The following is an 18,222-nucleotide window of genomic DNA, read 5'->3' as shown; positions in this document are numbered from 1 at the left end:
ATAAAATGGTTAGACATAGCGTCACTCTGCAAAGTGACCGCTCACACTGCAGCACTTCTAGAGTAGTCTTTAAGACTCAGTCAACACTGAATTACCCTCCAGAGACAATCAGCATTAGGTGTATATTGACAAGATACATAGAGGGTGTTTTCACACCCTCTGGTGCTGTTATCTGCATTTCGCTCACATCTATACGCCTCTACATACAGCATCTTCCTTCTTTCCATCAGAATAAAATTCTAGCTACACCTCTATTCACATTTAATTAAAACAGTTGATGGTTTCCACCAGAAAGCGGTCAGGGTAGCTACCCAATGTTAGCAGTGATTCCTATTGCCTTCAGTGGCAATCAACTGGAAACCTTACCAGAAAAATGGGTATGAATTTGTAGAAAAATGACTTTTCAGTAACTTAACTGCTCTTAGATTACCTTTTTCCCTTTTTAAAACCATGCTTACAAACAATTTTCAGCTGAAATTCTTTTTATTCATTACAGACACTGAATAGAAAACAGACAAAAGGTTCTACCTTCATAATGTGAGGAAAAAAGCACTTTCAAATGGTTTTTGGGAAAGAAGAACTCTACTACGGAGGTGCCAAGCTAGTCATCAACAACAAACCCTACAAGGATTTGGTATTAGATTGCTATAACTATAACAACATTTTCTTCACATCTAGGCTTCATAAATAACAGCAATGCTAGAAGAAATCTGTATTCATCAACCATTCAACAAGCAAGTTAAGTTTTAAGAGAGACTGAAGATTTTTCCTAGCACTCTAAAGAAAAGTAAAAAATAAAAAAGAATCTAAGCATGCAGTAAACATACTGGTCCTTCCTTAAGAGAAGCAAGTACTTCATCCCACAGTTTCTGGTTCATACAGTCTTCTCTGATCAGCCATTGCTGTTCTTGGGTCAGCTGAAAAGCTTCTCCTTTCCCTCCATCTCCCATTCTCATGGCTTTAGGTGTATTTGTAGGTTCCTCAGTGCCTGCTTATGATGATGACCATAAAACACAGCAATATCATCGTGTTAGTCTAAATTAATAAAGGGGAAGGCAAAACTGATTCTAAACCCATAAAATGTGTCAATCAAATGCCTATTCAAACTCACTTCAGCTCAGCATTGGTTTGGGCTGCACAGACGTCTGCTCATTTTCCTACCAAGCTTAAAGAAAAACAGCCTTACAAGCACTAAATAAAATCTTAGGATCCCTAGGCTGCTACTTTATTTTAGAATGTGAGCTACAATTTATATTAGTATTCCAAATAACTTCATGCTTTTGTGCAGCTTGCATGCTATTGGCTCAATAAACACAACACGACAGACTCTGCTGCTGAAAGCTAAAAAATAAAAAGAAATACCATCATCAATTGTCCTTTTTTGGTTTCCATTACTCTGGCTGGTTGGCTCCTGTTTCACAGTTTGCTTTTTAACCTTATCTTTCTTCTCCTTACTAGCCATGGCTTCCAAATAACCTTCTGGATACTAAAATAAAAAGCACAGATTGAAAACAAAACCCACTGGCATACAAAAATTCCCAAATACAAGCAAGACTAATTTCTAAAAGACTCTGAAACCATACGACAATGTATTGAAATAATAAAAAAATAATTTTTAAAATCCTACATGATGAAGAAAAGTTATAAAGTAGGGTCTATTTTCCAGAACTTGTAGCCAAGCTAAAAGATCTAATCTAGACTGAACTGTATTAAAAGGAAACTGACATCTAAATCCATGTCCTTCTAATGGTGTATGTTAAAAAGCGTAGCCAGCAGACTGAAGTATTTTATCCTCCCGCTTTGTTCTGCCCTGGTGAGGCCACAATAGAACCGTGTCCAGTCCCAGGCTCTTTAGCTCAAGGCCGTCATAGTACTTCTACAGAAAGTCCAGTTGAGGGCCACAGAGATGATGATAAGACTGGAGTTCCTTTGGGAGGAAAGGCTGAGCAACCTGGGGCTTCAGCCTGGAGAAGGCTGAGGGGGGGTGTTTTAACCATACTTATAAATATCTGAAGAGCAAGAGTCAGGTGGATGGAGCCAGGCTCTTTTCAGTGGTGACCTGCAATAGCACAAGGGGTACCAGGGATAAACTGGAAAACAGGAAGTTCCATGCAAACATGAGGAAAAACTTAATCGAGGGTGACAAAGCAATGGATCAAGCTCTCCAGAGAGGCTGTGGAGTCTACTTCATGACGATGAGTCTACATCATGAGATGTTCAAAACCTGGCCAGAAGATTTCCCATGCAACCTACTCTATAGGACCTATGTTAGAATGAGGGTTGGATTCAATGATCTTCAGAGATCCAGCCTCTATGATTCTACAAACTATACAATGTTTTCTCCAAAGGCAAAGTTGAATATGATGATACGTAACACGATAAACCATCGCCTTGATAAGAAATCGTTGTGATTTTTTCTAACTTTCATGGAGCCTGCAAGGCTCGAGTCCTTAAGGGTTAGTTCATTTTTGCATCTGAAATACAACAGCCATACAAACTCCTCAGCTACACACAGAGAAAAACTTAGAAATGCACATATTTTTTTCATTTCTCAGATGGACTCAACCATAAGAACAATTACTTGAAAAAATTTTGTCTGGGACAGTTATCACTGGATTCAAACTCTTGATGTATATACATACATATATGTATACTGTGCATATGTGTATCTCTCCCTCTCTCTCTCTCTCTGTGTATTTCACTGCTAAGGCAGAAAACTTCATTCACAATTCCTTCTGCTTTGTCCATTTAAAAGGATTTTTCCAGTCTTTAGATAATTTTTGTGTGCATTTTGAATTTATCTGATTTTGTCACTCTGAAGTACAGGAAGAAAAAAAAAAGGAGGAATTTAATACAACTCATTTCTATTTCTGGAATTTGTTTGCTTGAATTGAGGGAAAAAAACAAAGCAGTTCTGCAATCCTGACTCGAACCTGTACACTCAGACCCAGCTTCTTTGTCCTCTCCATTCCTTCAGAAGTCCAAGGTGCAGGCTCAACATCATCTCTCCTCAGAAGATAGCGCCAAACTAAAAAGCCACATTTTCCAATTTCTGGCCAATATTTCACCACCTACAGAAAAATATAGAATTTCTGCTATTACTTTTCCACATTTACAGATGTGTGTGTATACTCCCACTTGCTAATTATCCAACAGAATAAATAAATAAATAAATAAATAAGAAAACTAAGTCAAGTGTTACTATAAAGCAGCAGCGAATGTTTTTCGATTTTGATAAACATAGTGGTATCTATTTCAGATGCTGAGAAGATTCTGAACACACAGAAAGCTATAGCACAATTGGAAGTAGTGAGGAAGTTATCATTTGGTAAGCAGATGTACAGCTTACATATTCAAGTTTATATAACCAATTATGGATTACATTCTATTATCACTACACAGACTAACTTCACTTCTTTGCAGAGTGAACTATGGCTAAAATGCTGTCTCAGACTTAAAAGAATTCTTTCTTTTAAGTAATAACAAAGAATTTACAATGCAAGACAAACAAGACTTCCTAAAATAGCTCTAGAAAAACATTATGTTGTAGAAACCAAAATACCTTATAAATGCCATCGTATCTGTTGCCTTCCTCTGGGGCATATTTGCTGATCCGCCGTCCTTTTGAACTACGCACAACTCTCACTGGTTTACCAGCTCTCCAGTTCTTAGACTCTGCCCCATTTTTATCATCCAGTGGAGCATCACAGTTAAGGGCCAATGCCCTAAAAAGAGATGTATTGAATTGCTTCGTACAAATTATTTCTGGGAAATGATGTAATTATATAGTATCTTTTTTTTTTTTTTTAATTTGCTTATGCTTCATCAAGCAGCAAAGAAATTTTAAGTATAATCCTCAACAACTGCAGAACTGATAGAAGCAGTAAGTTGCAAGTACGATGAAAAAAAAAGGAACAGAGAATATCTTGCTGCCAATGGTCAAGATAAAAATTCAGATTACGTACGTAAATGCAATAAAAAAAAATCCTCCTTTCAGATTTGATAACCTTCATTTTTAAAAACAACTCTTTCCTGGATGGTATTGAGAGAAGTAGGAGAAATTACAAGTAAAGGAAAACGTTATCATTATTCCCCAATAATAGCAGATTTTTAGGCTTTTTAAGCACAAGCATAAAAATACTGAATGCAATGAAAAATGCTATGTAGAAAAAAGCCCACAAAACTATCCAACAATCTCTGCGTAACTGAAATTCCTCATACAGCATATGAGCTGGTTAGAGTAGGAATTAAATAACAGCAACTAACTCAAGTATGAGCATTTTATCCTTTATCATTTTATCCATCATCTATATTTCTGCGCTTGTTCAGCCTGGAAAAGGCCCAGGGGAGACCTTATTGTGGCCTTCCAGTACTTGAAAGGAGCCTGTGAACAGGAGCAGGACTGACTTTGTACACAGTCTAACGGTGATGAGACAAGGGGGAACAGCATTTAACCGTAAGAGTGGAAATTTAGGTTAGATGTTAATAGGAAATTCTTTACTCAGAAGGCTATGAGGCACTGGTACAGCTGCCCAGAAAGGTTGTTAATGCCCAATGCCTGGAGGCGCTCAAGGCCAGGGGGACCTGGGCAGGCTGTGGTTAGGGGCAGCCCTGCCCATGGCTGAGGGTTGGAGTATGATGATCTTTAAGGTCCCTTCCAACTTAATCCATTCTATGACTCTATGATTCTATGTGAAGACCCTCTTCTAGAAACCTGTATCAGAACAGTGTGAATATCTACCAAACTGCTGCGGTATCTATGCTGCCACAATCTAATTAAAACAGGGATTGAAAACCTTCTAAAATAGACTCATTTGAAACTACGTATCTCAGAACAGAAATAGCAATATGCAGCACTGGTATAAATCCAAAATCCATGCTGTAAACAACAGCAAGACAGAGGTACACAATGTAGACTCAAAAATATTTATTTCTTACATATAAAAAACAAAGCTTAAAAAAGAAAAGAAAAATATCTGGACAAGCAAAAAACAAATCTGATCTTACCATATGGAATCACAATAATCCTGTGCACCAAAGTGACTGAGAACTTTCATTAAAATCAGTAATGGAGAGCAGCACCTTGTGAGCATAGCATGGAAAATAATGCTGCAAAGCCTCAAAGCTTCGTCAGTGTATATTTTATTTGCTGAAAGCAGAGAAATGCTGATGCTAAGAAGTCAAGCTTTTAATTCTATTTCTGAAAGGAATTTTCCTCTGTTCATTGAAAATGCTTGTGAACTCATTGCTTAAACCCTCCATTTTCCTTTTTTCCTTTTAGTGGTTCACATCACTTTCCCTCTATCCTTCTCTCCTTTTCTCAGCATCCAAGTCTGGCTTTACCTCTCTCTCCCCTAAATGCCACCAAAAAGCCAGAAAGACAGCAGCACATCACATCAAAAACGAAGCTTAGCACACTAATGTCTCAGTCAGTCTTAGCATCCCACAGTTGTTACATGGTCAGCTACTTAACAGACATTATGCACATTCATGCAGTCTTTTTAAAGGGCACAGAAATACTTTAACCAGAGGTCTAGCCAATCTCTTTGGATATAAACGCTCTTTTTCAAGCATTGTTTTTAATAACGCAGCATCTCAACTCATTTTTTTCTGCAAAACTACGATGGAAGTACAGACTATCTAACTATGAAAGATTACTTTAACCAAGGTAAAATGACCATTCTCTCTTCATACTTAACTTTCATAAATCAGTCTGACAGAAACATCTGGAATAAACTGGAAGTTCTGCCCAAGAGTTTTGACGAAATTCTCTAACTTAAAACAAGGTCCCCTGAAGAAAACGTTGGGACAGTTGCAACCAGAGACATGGCTAATAGCTGTAACAATAACACAACAACCTACTTCATTTGGATGCAAATGTTTCTCAAAACCAACAAAATATAACACTTGATAAAATACCTCCTAGCAGCAAGAGGCATCACTGCTTTCACGAATTAGCATGTACAACATAGAACAAAATAAATGTCATAGAAAGTCTGTTCTAGTTTAAGCACTACAGCAAAGGTTTTAGAAAACTTCCTGATTTTATTTCCAAAACTTACCTATTCATGTGTGTTAATGTCTGATCAAATGAATGCTCTCCAATCCTTTTATTGCCAGAAAGATCTCTACCTCCACTCCCAGTGTAAGTGAATTCATCTCCTCGATCCTGTACAAGAAGATTATCCCCGGTTTTAACACTCCAAATTGAAGCAAATAAATTTAAAAAAAGAAAAAAAAAAAAAAAGTGACTTTATTTGCTCTATTTACTCTGACAGACAAAAAGTATACTCCAAGAAATGGAAACACATGTTTTCTATTCCACTATCACAGTCCTATAATACTTTCGAAAATCCTTATTAGAAGAAAATTGCCTTCCTTGAAAAAATAGGCATTTACAGCTGTTTAAAAAATTATTTTTAGAAGTAAAATATTTCTTTAATGACACATTCTAGCAAGTGGCGCAGCACTAAGTAGAGCCTTCTTTTAGTTTACAAGAATATAGTGTTTGCAAAATACATCATAAATAGCTTGGAGAGATCACTTCAGCTGGTGCAGGGGGCTGAGTTCTAATAAGTCAGAGCCATGTGTACTTAAATTCAAGTTGGATGCTTTAGTACATAAATAGCTCCAGCTACTCTGAACTAGTAAAAAGTCAATATAACTTAGATTCACGTTTTAAGCTGCGGCACTTATGTAGTAGTAGAATTCCTACAGGGAATTTTCTTTAAATCCAAGAGAGGTTGATCAGCCTCTCTTATGCCACGTACAAAAAGAATGATCAAAATCAAACAATTTCTTTAGGAAATATATCACAGAAATTCACGTCACCTAGCGAAAAGTCAGGAATGTCTAGAAAGATAAATGATTTAAAATGATATTTCATGGAGACACAAATTTTGTACAAAGCATGAATCCATAGTATAAGGTTAATACTTCATTGGAAAGTAAAGTTTCCATGAATTTTTGCTGTAACATTCTGAACAACACAGTCAATTTCTCAACACTGTTAACAGCCTGACATTGTGGATCCATTGCTGGACTGTTACAGATATTTCACGGCTGACAAAAGCAGAAAAATGGGACATTGGGAATAGAAATGTTGGTTGTACACAAAGGCCATAAATTAATTATAGAATTTATCTCATCTGTGTAGGGAAAACCCAAAAGAAATTCAGCTGCAGTATATGAGTATTTCACTCCAAAGATTTGTCCAGATGTAAGATGAAAAAAAGCACGTGTTGTCAAGTTGGGAAAAAAAACCTCTCTAAACCTAACAAAGATATTGTATAAATCCTAGTTCACCCTTTCCTAAAACAGTCTCCTTATCTGCATTCAATGAATCTCCAAAAACAAACAAAAAACAATAAGAAAACAAAAAAATCAACTGGAAGTAGAATTCTGTTGTACAAGGAAAAATATATGAAACAATTTTATAAGACTGAAGGATGAAAAAAGACAAGAGGCATTTACTATGCAAGGACGTGAAATAAATTGCTTAAAAAGAGATATCATAGAATTGATTGTTTGGTCTTTTGTCAATGATTGCTAAATAAATAACAGCAAAAGGAATGTGCAGATTACACAGATGACTGTGATGATGATAACAAGAACATAGATGGATTTGCTTGTTGAATATGCCCAGAGCCGAATAAGAAGTTTTAGCAAAGTTGAGGAAGCCAAGTTGATATATTTGGCCAAGGTGTGTTTCTACACACAGAATTAGAATGTTATTTTCATTCTTATTTTATTTCCTGCATTTAAATAAAGGATTAACATCAGAAGAATTAACTTTATTAGTTTTCACTCAAAATGAAGTCCTGCAAGAAACTCATGGCTTGATAAAATGGAAAAACTAAGACTAGTACAGTTTAACTGATCCTTCAAAATTTTATGAAGGGAATAGACTGATGATACCAATATAACCAATATTTCCATGAAAATGTACTAATAGAGCAAGAAAGAATCTAAGCACATTTGTTGTTCATAGGCATAGTTCTAACAGCCAGACTTCACAGAAAGGATCTCTGCAACAAACTAAGGCTTATCAGAATGTGAAAATAATTCTGGACACCATGTGGTACAGACAGGACAATGAAATTCAGAAAAATGATGGCAGAAATGTGTTTCTTAGCATTAGCACCTTGCATGGACTCGTAGCCAACAATATGGAATAACAGACTCACAGAATAGGAACTGTTGTGCAAAGTTAAAACACCAGTAATAAGTGAGTGGTGAAGCTACCATCCAACAGATTATGTCAAGTGCATCCTTAGTATCAAAGGTAGCAAGAGTGGGTGAATAACAATTAAGAGTGAGAAGAAATATATTTAGCATCTATTGTATAACGAGATACTTGAATTGTAACTCCAATGTAATGTGAGACAAGTTGGTACCAAACTAGTTGGGCCCTGAAACCTCAAAAACAAGACAGCAATTGAAAACAGCAGGTTTCATGGCATCAGACACGAGGTTTTCAGCTCTTTATTCAATCCAGGTGACAGATAGATTCTCAATGTAAAGGCTGTAATGAACTTGTTATGTTGGATTCTCAGTAGCGTAAAGCAGAGGAGAGAAAATCTGCAAGGAACTGTTCCCTTGGTAACATAGCATGGAAAGATAATACAAAAAAAATTGTTTAGGATACGACTTCTCTCTTTCAGGAGGGTTCACACTGGATTCAAGCGATCCAGGTGAGACTTGCACTAAATAACACATCTTTCTAGGTAGCCTGTTAGTCAAGATGGTCTTTAGATAGAAAACATTTTTTCTCACATTTGAATGTAAAGCCTTTTAAGTATGCAATGCACTACAATACCAGCACTGCATCATTACCACCAATGGAACTGCTTCAGTCTATTCTGAAATATTTTTTAGAATTATGAATTCTTAAAGAATTATCTAACTTCTTCAGCTAATGTTCCCATTATGGTTGCTAATTATGACTTGAAAGCTAACTAAAACTGTATCATTAACAGGTAACCAATGTAGAGTCACTAAAATCCAAGATTAAACATGAGACTAACAAGCAAATATTTTACATTCATTTAATTACAAACGAGACAAGGCTTCACATAAAAGTTACTTTCAAACAATGCTTATTTCACAAGCTTTGACTGTACCCCTTTCCAAGCCTGAGGTCAATTCCTTTACCAACAGAACTCATTGCTGCAGAGTACTCAGAACAGCCCAATTTAAGCACAGTTGCAGACAAGTTTGGGTAAGCAGAATCTTAAGTTTCCAATGACATAGCATAAAAATGACGTTATCTGAAAGCAAGATAGTGAATTTCCTATAATACATTTTTGCAATTATTTTACCTCAATAGCAAACAGTTAATTTAAAGCTACAAGAAGAGAATTAAGCTGATGGCACATCAGCAGACTGCGTAAATCATACATAAATAAAGGTTATAACCCTTCAATAAAATAATTTTTTAAGTGCCTTTATTTCTCATTCTTGTGAAAATTTGCACACAAGTTTACTATGTCATACTACTGCAATTCAAATAAGAGCTGCCACTTTCATTCTTTACATACAATAAAGTAACTAGAAGTGAGTAGATTTTATCTAAAGTTTCACTTAAAATTTTGAATGGAAGAAAGACGATACTTATTGTGTAGAGGTTTATTTTTATCTGGATATTTTCGTAGGAATTTCACTTCAAACTTTTTGCCAAAGACAGGTGAAATGGAAGAAAACCGAAAAGTAAAATTTGGGATATGAAAAAAAAGAACTGAAGAAAAAAATGCACCTGGGAATAAAAATTATTTCCCCTGCACCTCTGTTCATAAACTGCAAGAAAAAAACAACCCCTAAAAACCAGCAACCCTGACATTCATATACAATTTTAGGTATTGTAGTATTTCTCCCCAACTTTTCTTTTTGAAAAATATGTATGCCACCAAGGCTAAGACAGTATCTAAATGTCCATAAAACCCATATTACCACAATGACACTTTGTTGAACTGGAAAAGGCATGCAAAAGATCCAAATAAGTTTATTAAACAGTATTAACTGAATAATGATAGCTGCATAAATAAGGGAGCATCTGTATCAACACCAAGACAAACAAACAAACAAAAGAACACAACTCAAATAAATATCTTCAGCATACTAAGACAGCAGCTACAGTTACTGAGCATATTCCTAGGATTCACCAGTTCAAGGTCCCAGAGCTTGGGTTGGGTTTGACTCAAAGGAAATATTAAAATACCCCAACACTGAGTACCTCCTCTTGTGACTGGCTCAACAAAAAGACATCTTCAGAGAAAACATCCTGCAGCAGCATCAGAAGGTAGGTGCAAAAAATACACTGCACTCCAATGCTATTTCAGATGCTTATTTCTTTCTCCAATGCCCTTTTCCTGGTGACTACCAGTTATGCATGTTGTCAAAACAACAGATTGCTTACTGCTTTATCCTTCCCTGATGCATGATTCAAAATCCCACCTGTGGAAGAGATCTGCAGGAAGGGATGTACCTTGTACAAACATTATTCAGTTGCAGAGAACAGTGATCTATTCTTAGAGAAGCATTTATCAATGTATGGAGAAGAAAACTGGACACAGTTACAGTTTGGATTAGCAACACAATTGCTTTTGTTGCTCCATTTAGATGTTAACACCAAAGCAGAAAATTGTTCAGCAACTTTAGGGATGATAATAAAAGTTACTGAGACTTTCCTGAGAAGTTCTGAAAGCATCTACCAGTAGGTGTCAAGAGTCCTCAAAGCTTCATGGAATATTTCATAGAAACTTTTTATTTTTGCTTCATTAAAATAAACACATTATGTAAACAAATCCATAGAATGTGGCATCTATCTTACTTCAAAGCAATAAAAATATTAATGTCTACATAAAATGTAAAACTTACACTTAATTAAAATTTTTAAATAATACTAAATTCAGGCCCTGAAAGCACGCTGAAATTTAACCACCCTATATGATGTAAAATTTGGCTTACGCATACGCATTCCCTAATAAATATGCCTATTTCTCCTCAGAACATTGAAAACTTCTGATTTGTTACCAGAGGTCATTCTTCTCACAGTCATATTTGTATAAGCAGGAAGGCTCATAATCCTCTATTTTTACAAACATTAGTGTTTTAGAACAGCAAAATCATTGCTTCAATAAACAACATACCACTTCATCTTCAAATCCTCCAGCTAAAACAAGTGAATAAGCTCCATCATTACTGCGTCCATGAATTCCACCCACATGTGGTCTGTGAACACCTGCTTCGCTCACCTGGCAACAGAAAAACAGTAGTTTCTAACATTTTTATCCAACTAATCAGTCATCTACAGTCACTTCTAACAGTGAACCTTCTGCTTAAAAAAACTGTATAGCGGTATCTGTGTAAGCAGTTAATGTAAGACTGCTATTGAAAGTGAGAATTTAATTTGCTTTTAATGAAGAAAAGCCAAAAGTAAGGACACCTGAAAAATGGAATGATGATGTACGGCAGTAGTGATTCTGGAAGGTAAAAATACACACTTTCTTCTCTGTGAAAATCTTCCATTATTCTTTCAGTAAGCAGTATTTAAGACTGGACTTTGCACAGTCATTTACAAAAATTCATAGAAGATTGAGATTTGGTAACATCATTGACAAATGTTAATCATGGAAGGCTACAGTGACCTGTGCAAAGATCACTGTGTCAGATACCACTGAAGTAATATGCTACTTACTAATTTGTGACCAATTCAGAGGAATACAATCACATAGCCTAATGAAAAAGTCCTTGCAATAAAGTACAGCTCATATCCAACCAGGACTATTCTCAGGTTATGAATATGCAACTAAGCTGCAACCAGACCACCTGAAAGCTGCTGTTGTAACATAAACCTTCAACATCAGTTAAAGCCTGCTGGGATACACTTCCCACAGAAATTTATGTATTAACTGTACCTTTGCTATTCTCAAATTAAATTTTAAAAACTCTTCGTGAATTAACAAGAGGATAGCATATTAAATTACACGTTTTCTCAGTATGTGATGCAAGTTTACAATTAACAGAAGTAAAACTCCCAGTAGAAAAGCAATTAGGATCCTTCATATCTCCCCATGCTCCTTCAAGTCTAGGCCTCACCTGTTTCTGATTCCATACCTCTCAACCTGTAACCTTTAACCTGTAACAACTTCTGTAAGAGTTTACATTCTATTGGTATAGTCTTGTACATTCATCATACTACAACACATCAGACAAAATGTCCAGATGGCAAAAAATGCTGTTCCTGACAACAGATAAGAGAAGGCAGCTGTGCAAAGTATGAAAAACACACACACATACAATAGTTTCTCAGCATCTAGCTGCCTGTGGCCCTGGCTTCCTAAGCTACTTAAAAATTCTCAAATCCATAGTACCTAAGAGAGAAGAGTTCTGCTTGTCTTATGAACTACAACTAGCCTGTTCCATTTGAGTCAGGCACCTGATCTTTGCTCTGACACTCTTCCGTATTACATAAGTGTGTATTTATATTGTTCCATAATTATGCCTTTTAAACAGTACTATTAGATTTTACAAACTTCATCTCCATAGCATACTTCAAGTATGGAAAGTCTTGTTCAGTTGGTTTTAAAGCCATTCCATTCTTTTAATGATTGTTGATGATAGTATCTGCTATTTTTCTAGTCCCTCCTTTCGACATATTTTAACTCTTGATTCACTTCTTTTTTTTATCACCACTACTGGGCATTAAAACAGCATATTTTCAAAACTATCTACTAGAAGATCTTTCCTAAATAATAATGATGAAAGAAGCTGAAAGCCCAATATAATTCAAAAGAAATTAAAACTGTTCCCCACCCCATGTTTATTATGCATGACAACTTTGTACTCTCACCTAACTTTATCAGTTATTTGCCAATTTTTCCAGATTATTTATGTGCATGTTGAACAAAAAGGCCTCACTATTGTGCTCCTCTTTCCTGCTGTATCAAACATTCTTTCATTCATTCCTCCCTCCCTTCTTTCATTTCCAGGATTTATCAAATTAAATCTAGGTTTCTGGTAGGTGATTCACCCCAAAGATGAATTCTGGTAAGTAATTCATGCCAAAGATGCTCTTCAGATGCTCTCTTCAGAAGCAATACTTAGTCAAATTCCTTCTAGGGAAAAGAGAGTTTGTGTCATGAAAAACTAAGCAAATAAAAAAATAAAGAAACTACAGTCTCTAAATTCTCATAGATCTGCTGAGACAAGCCTATTTCTCATAAAGAATACTGGTCATATGAGAAATGCATAAGTTCAGTTTAAATGACTATGTAGGAAACATTTCAATCTTTTTTTTTTTTAAAATATATACTAAGTAAAATAGTTTGGTTTGCACAAAAATTAAATGGTCACGTATAAGTGGTAATTGCTTTTTGCTCTGTACTACACATCCACACTTATACACAAAATTATCATACTTACTCAAGTTTCTGACAAAAGCAGGTATCTAATTCTGTTCCTTTTCCCTACCAGCACTAGAATGATCTGAAAACCATCAACTTCTGTGTCACCAATAAAACCTCTAATAGAAAGATGAACTCAAAACTTTACTGCTGGAGCAGTGAAAAAGCTCGGTTTTGAGATTTTCAGTTTGCACAGTTGACTTCAGAAGCTTCTTGTTTCCTGATTTTAGAAACCTCTCTTAGTTATGAAACCATGCTTAATCTGGAAACTAGTAAAAATATAACTACTTTAATTCCTATATATATATATATATATTTTCTTCAGACATAGATAGGTCAACAAAATATCCCAAAGAAAGAAAATGGCATTTACCTCTTAATCAATTACTTGCCTGTTAAAATCACTGGGAAAATGAGCAGAATAATTGTACAGAGAACAGGTAATTAATTATAATCTTCGTATTGATGGTAACATTCACATTAAGGTGAGAAAGAACCAATTAGCTCAGTTTTGAAATTCATTATTCTGTTTTCTATCATGAAAATAAACCAAGAACTGTGGAAAATACGTGCTGCAAACCTTATCATCCTTAAAGTTTGCACAGCATCCCAAATCCTGATTTCTTCAGACAGAGTGAAGACACCTCAACTGGAAGAAAACTCTGCTAAGTGTTTTCTTCTAACAGTTTAATAATAAAACATTTCTTCTCATAAGAAAGCAGGTGATGGAAGGTTCAGAAAACAAATCAGGAGAAGCTTGTCATGTTCCTCCTTAAGTTTAGAAAAAAACCCACCTTTCTATTCTTCCAGATATTATGGAAAACACTTAGTTACCATCCACAACACACGCAAGAGACAAAGAATTATCTGAATTTTGAAAATGAAGAACTACCTATTTCCTGACCAAATCAATGAAAAATAAAAAATAAGTGAAAAACTGGATCACGGTAAAGTTTGCAAATTATTGGACATCTCAAAACCACAAAAAATAGCACTGGCAAAAAAAAAGAAATTGCTGTTGTTTGTTCCAACTTTTTTGATATGAAGAATCCTTCATACATATATATGCATGTATTTATATTTATTTATATATATGCAAATAAAGCACCTGATAAATATTCAGTTCCTCCATGTATTGCCACAGCAGCTCTGTAACCAACATGTGAAACAGACTGGGAAAATTAACAGCCCGTTCAGCCCAGGTGACATCATTTTTCAGCCAGATTTTTTTTTAACCAATCTAGTTTACCATAAATCCTAATAAATACTTGCAACAGAAAATGAGTGTGCAAGAAGGAGAAAATTCTGATTGAGCAGATCATTGCCTAGCAGTATAGACTTATGTTGGCTTAACATGTTCATCCACTTAAATGAAGAACTGGACATTAGTTACGTCTGAACAAAAAAAATAACAAACCCAAATATGGTCTATTTATAGTTGTATCATCTACTGTTCTTGAAATCCACAGCCTGAATCTCCAAAGTGTGGTGACAGTTCACTAAGTGTCCTACTTACAGTTTTATCAAGTAAAATTTGTCTATCCTAATTACGACAGCATTCAGATATCTCAGAACACTACTTGTTAGCTGCACCATACAATCAGTGTGCTTCTATTACACTACAACTGCCTTGACTTCCAGTACTGTAATGCATTTGCTTTATTTTGTCCTGGCAACAGGTAGCAATTTAAACTTCTGCTAAGGTCAAACTCATATATTATTATTCTTACTTCAGCTACAGATAACATTGAAACAACATACCTGAACTCTGAATTTCCAAGTTGTCCCAACGGGAACACCAGGAATGGGCCCATAATGATTTGAAGGAACAATAGTGCATTCCTTAGTGCGACCAACACAGGCCATGCCCTAAAAATACATCCCATAGAATGAATTAGTATTATGATATTGAAGCTTAGTCACAAAATGAGATGCAGATGTCAGGAAATCTAATCATTGTAATAAAGACATACATTAAAATGTATTAAGAATTGTTAAAAGGAATGTTTTAAGTAACGTGAGCTTACATTTTTTGGGGGGGATTGGGAGTTGTTCTTTTTGCTTTTACCTCTAGTCAACTTAATAATTCTTCCACCTCTTTGACTGTCAATAGTGGGCAGGATTCAACATTGTCTTACCGTCTGTGCAACCCAGTACTGAATTTTGTGTAGTGCATATATAATTACAGATGTAGCACATACATGAACAATTAGAGTAATAGCTATTTCTAAAATACACTCTACCTTGCCCCAGTCTCTCTGGCTTTCAGTACTGGCAGATGGCATCTTTGCTTTCTTTTTACTCTGTTTGAGCTTTTCTCCAGCCTTTACAACTTCATTAGAATCATTTTTGCAGGAAGGACAATACCTAAAAAAATGGTTTTAGTAAATTCTCAATTACTTCATAATAATGGCAATACATTTCCTATGGCCAAAATAGTGTCAATCAGTTCATCTCAACTGAATATGTCAAGCTAGCAAATATATACCACTCTCAAGCAGCTAAAGCCTGCAGTGAAAAAGAAAACCCAACATAAGCAAACACTGTCAACTTTAAAATAGGGCATTTCAATATTTTTTGAAGGTAGAGTGTTAGAGGCAATACATTTCTCTATTCCTTCTCACATGATGCGTGAGACGTCCCATGATTCCTGTATTCTCTCTTCATTCTGTCCTCTCTTGTTCAGACCATGTAAAGAAGATAGCCAAGATTAGAGTATGCTGCTGACCGGGGGTTATGGTTTGTTTGTATGTCCTGCCCACTCTACCCTTATTTTCTGCTTCTCCTGACCTACATTTCATTACAGACAGCTAAATGTGAAACAGAGCCAAGAAACCCTGCAATGTGTAGACAAATAGACAGACACACACACAGATACATACACATACACGCTCAGTCCTACCCCACAATGCCTAAGGCACTTGATATATAGCACTGGAAATCATTCCAACTAACACAAAGTCAACCTGGTAGGAAAGAAGGAGATAGCAGTATGTAGTGACTACAGCACAGAGGGAAAAGCAGTACACTGGTCCTGCTACTGTTTCTAATAACATTTTCATCCCATTCCAAGAATGGCAGTGAAAAGGCAACTGTCCATGTTTCCAGCTGCTATAGGCTGACTTTGGCACATATGCCTTATTGGAAGAAACCTGACTTCAGCAGCATTGATAACCTAATTTAGATGACTACCACTGCTACCATCATTACAGCTACTATTGCTACTGCTACTACTGTTTTGAATTTATTAATGAACATTTGCATTTGGTAATGAACAGGAGAGCTAATGATTAACATCCACAGGAACAGCCTTCATAATTAAAAGTGTTGCACCATTAAGATAACAAAATTATACTGATAAGAAGAAACAAAAAAAATAATTCAAGACGCTGAATTTCTCTATCACTAACGCTCCAAATGATATTATAGTTGTTTGAAAAAAAGCATGCAGTAGCCACCTTCAAAAAAGGAACATTTGCCCTGTGAGGCCAGGCTGAGAGAGCTGGGGTTTGTTCAGCCTGGAAAGGAGAAGGCTCTGTGGAAACCTGATTGTGGCAGTTCAGTATCTAAAAGGGAGCTGGAAGAAAGAAGGGAAAGACTCTTTAGCAGAGTCTGTTGTGGCAGGACAAAGGGAAACTGTTTCAAACTGTAAGACAGAAGTTTTAAACTGGACATAAGGAGAAATTTTTTTACAATAAGGGTAGTGAAGCAGTGCAACAGGCTGCCAAAAGAGGTGGTGGATGCCCCGTTCATGGAGACACTCAAGGTCAGGCTTTATGGGTGTTGGAGCAGCCTGATCTACCTGTAGGTGTCCCTATTCACTGCAGAGAGTTGGACTAGACGACCTTTAAGGGTCCCTTCCAACTCAAACAACCCTGCGTGTGATTATGTGTGATAATGTAAGTTCACAAGTTTAACAATGACATTCCCTGCTTCAGGACAGGGCAACCGTACTACCTACATACTCTTTACATTGAAGTTTGTATGAAATACTAAATAGTGTATAGCATCAGTGCTAAACTGATAGCCCCCCTCTCTGAAAAAGAACCTTATAATCATTTTCCAAAGCACAGGGTTAATACCCTACAGGTAGTTTGCCAGATTTTTCCACTTCTGAAGTAAACCGGATTAAGCACAAAGTTAAGAATCACATAGCCATCACCCTTTGCAGTATGAAAGAATACTAAATGATCTTTAAGGTCCTTCCAACCCAAGCCATTCTATGATACCAAGAAGGTGTGAGGACACAGACACTGTCTTTGATAGGAGACTGTGTTTTGCCAAGTGTAAACAACTTCTACTGAGCCAATCATTAAGACTGCAGAGGGCTGGTATCACTAAGTATCTCAAAATTAATAGTAAAAGAGACAACGTCTTCATACCAGTACCACTCCCACCCAGTGATTTAATTCACAGATGCAGCAATTTATTTACTTAAACAAATCTTAAGGTTCCTATTGTTACAAAGCAAACAAAAAAGCAGTTAAAATGCTTGATAGCCCTCATGCAAGATATTTTATATGAATACTATGAGTATCTTTTACACTATATGAATTAAGCTTCAACTACTTTGGAAATACATAATCTATTGGCAAGAAATGTTAGCAAAAGGTAAACCTGCACTTAACCCATAACCTGAGAGATTAAAAAGGCCATACTGTCTGTCAATTCACCTTTTCTATGGTCATCTACAGAAGAGATCGTGTTCTGTATGGAAAAAAACTATGCAATTTAGTTATGGTCATGCTATTGGAAGACAGTAGGGAGATCTGAAAACAATTGCAACACTGAAAAAATGTGCATTCCTCAAACTATTTTT

At 36.0% G+C, this 18,222-nt stretch overlaps 1 protein-coding gene across 2 annotated transcripts in view; it reads right to left on the bottom strand.

The window, feature by feature from the left end:
- UHRF2 (ubiquitin like with PHD and ring finger domains 2) overlaps positions 1–18,222 on the bottom strand; it is a 75,405-nt gene that overhangs the window by 1,946 nt on the left and 55,237 nt on the right. The window contains exons 7-14 of one of the 2 annotated variants that reach the window (XM_072359230.1): positions 15,647–15,770; positions 15,165–15,272; positions 11,148–11,252; positions 6,063–6,169; positions 3,563–3,725; positions 2,934–3,071; positions 1,363–1,486; positions 828–991 (exon numbers count right to left, since the gene is read on the bottom strand). In XM_072359230.1, the coding sequence (XP_072215331.1) occupies positions 828–991; positions 1,363–1,486; positions 2,934–3,071; positions 3,563–3,725; positions 6,063–6,169; positions 11,148–11,252; positions 15,165–15,272; positions 15,647–15,770 (1,033 nt within the window). The remainder of the gene's footprint in view (positions 1–827; positions 992–1,362; positions 1,487–2,933; positions 3,072–3,562; positions 3,726–6,062; positions 6,170–11,147; positions 11,253–15,164; positions 15,273–15,646; positions 15,771–18,222) is intronic. The other variant, XM_072359231.1, reaches the window with a different exon arrangement.

Source organism: Excalfactoria chinensis, chromosome Z, assembly GCF_039878825.1.
Source record: "Excalfactoria chinensis isolate bCotChi1 chromosome Z, bCotChi1.hap2, whole genome shotgun sequence".
In the NCBI taxonomy this organism is placed as follows: Eukaryota; Metazoa; Chordata; class Aves; order Galliformes; family Phasianidae; genus Excalfactoria; species Excalfactoria chinensis.
Note: the sequence above shows the minus strand (reverse complement) of the source record. Positions and strands in the feature narration are given on the sequence as shown.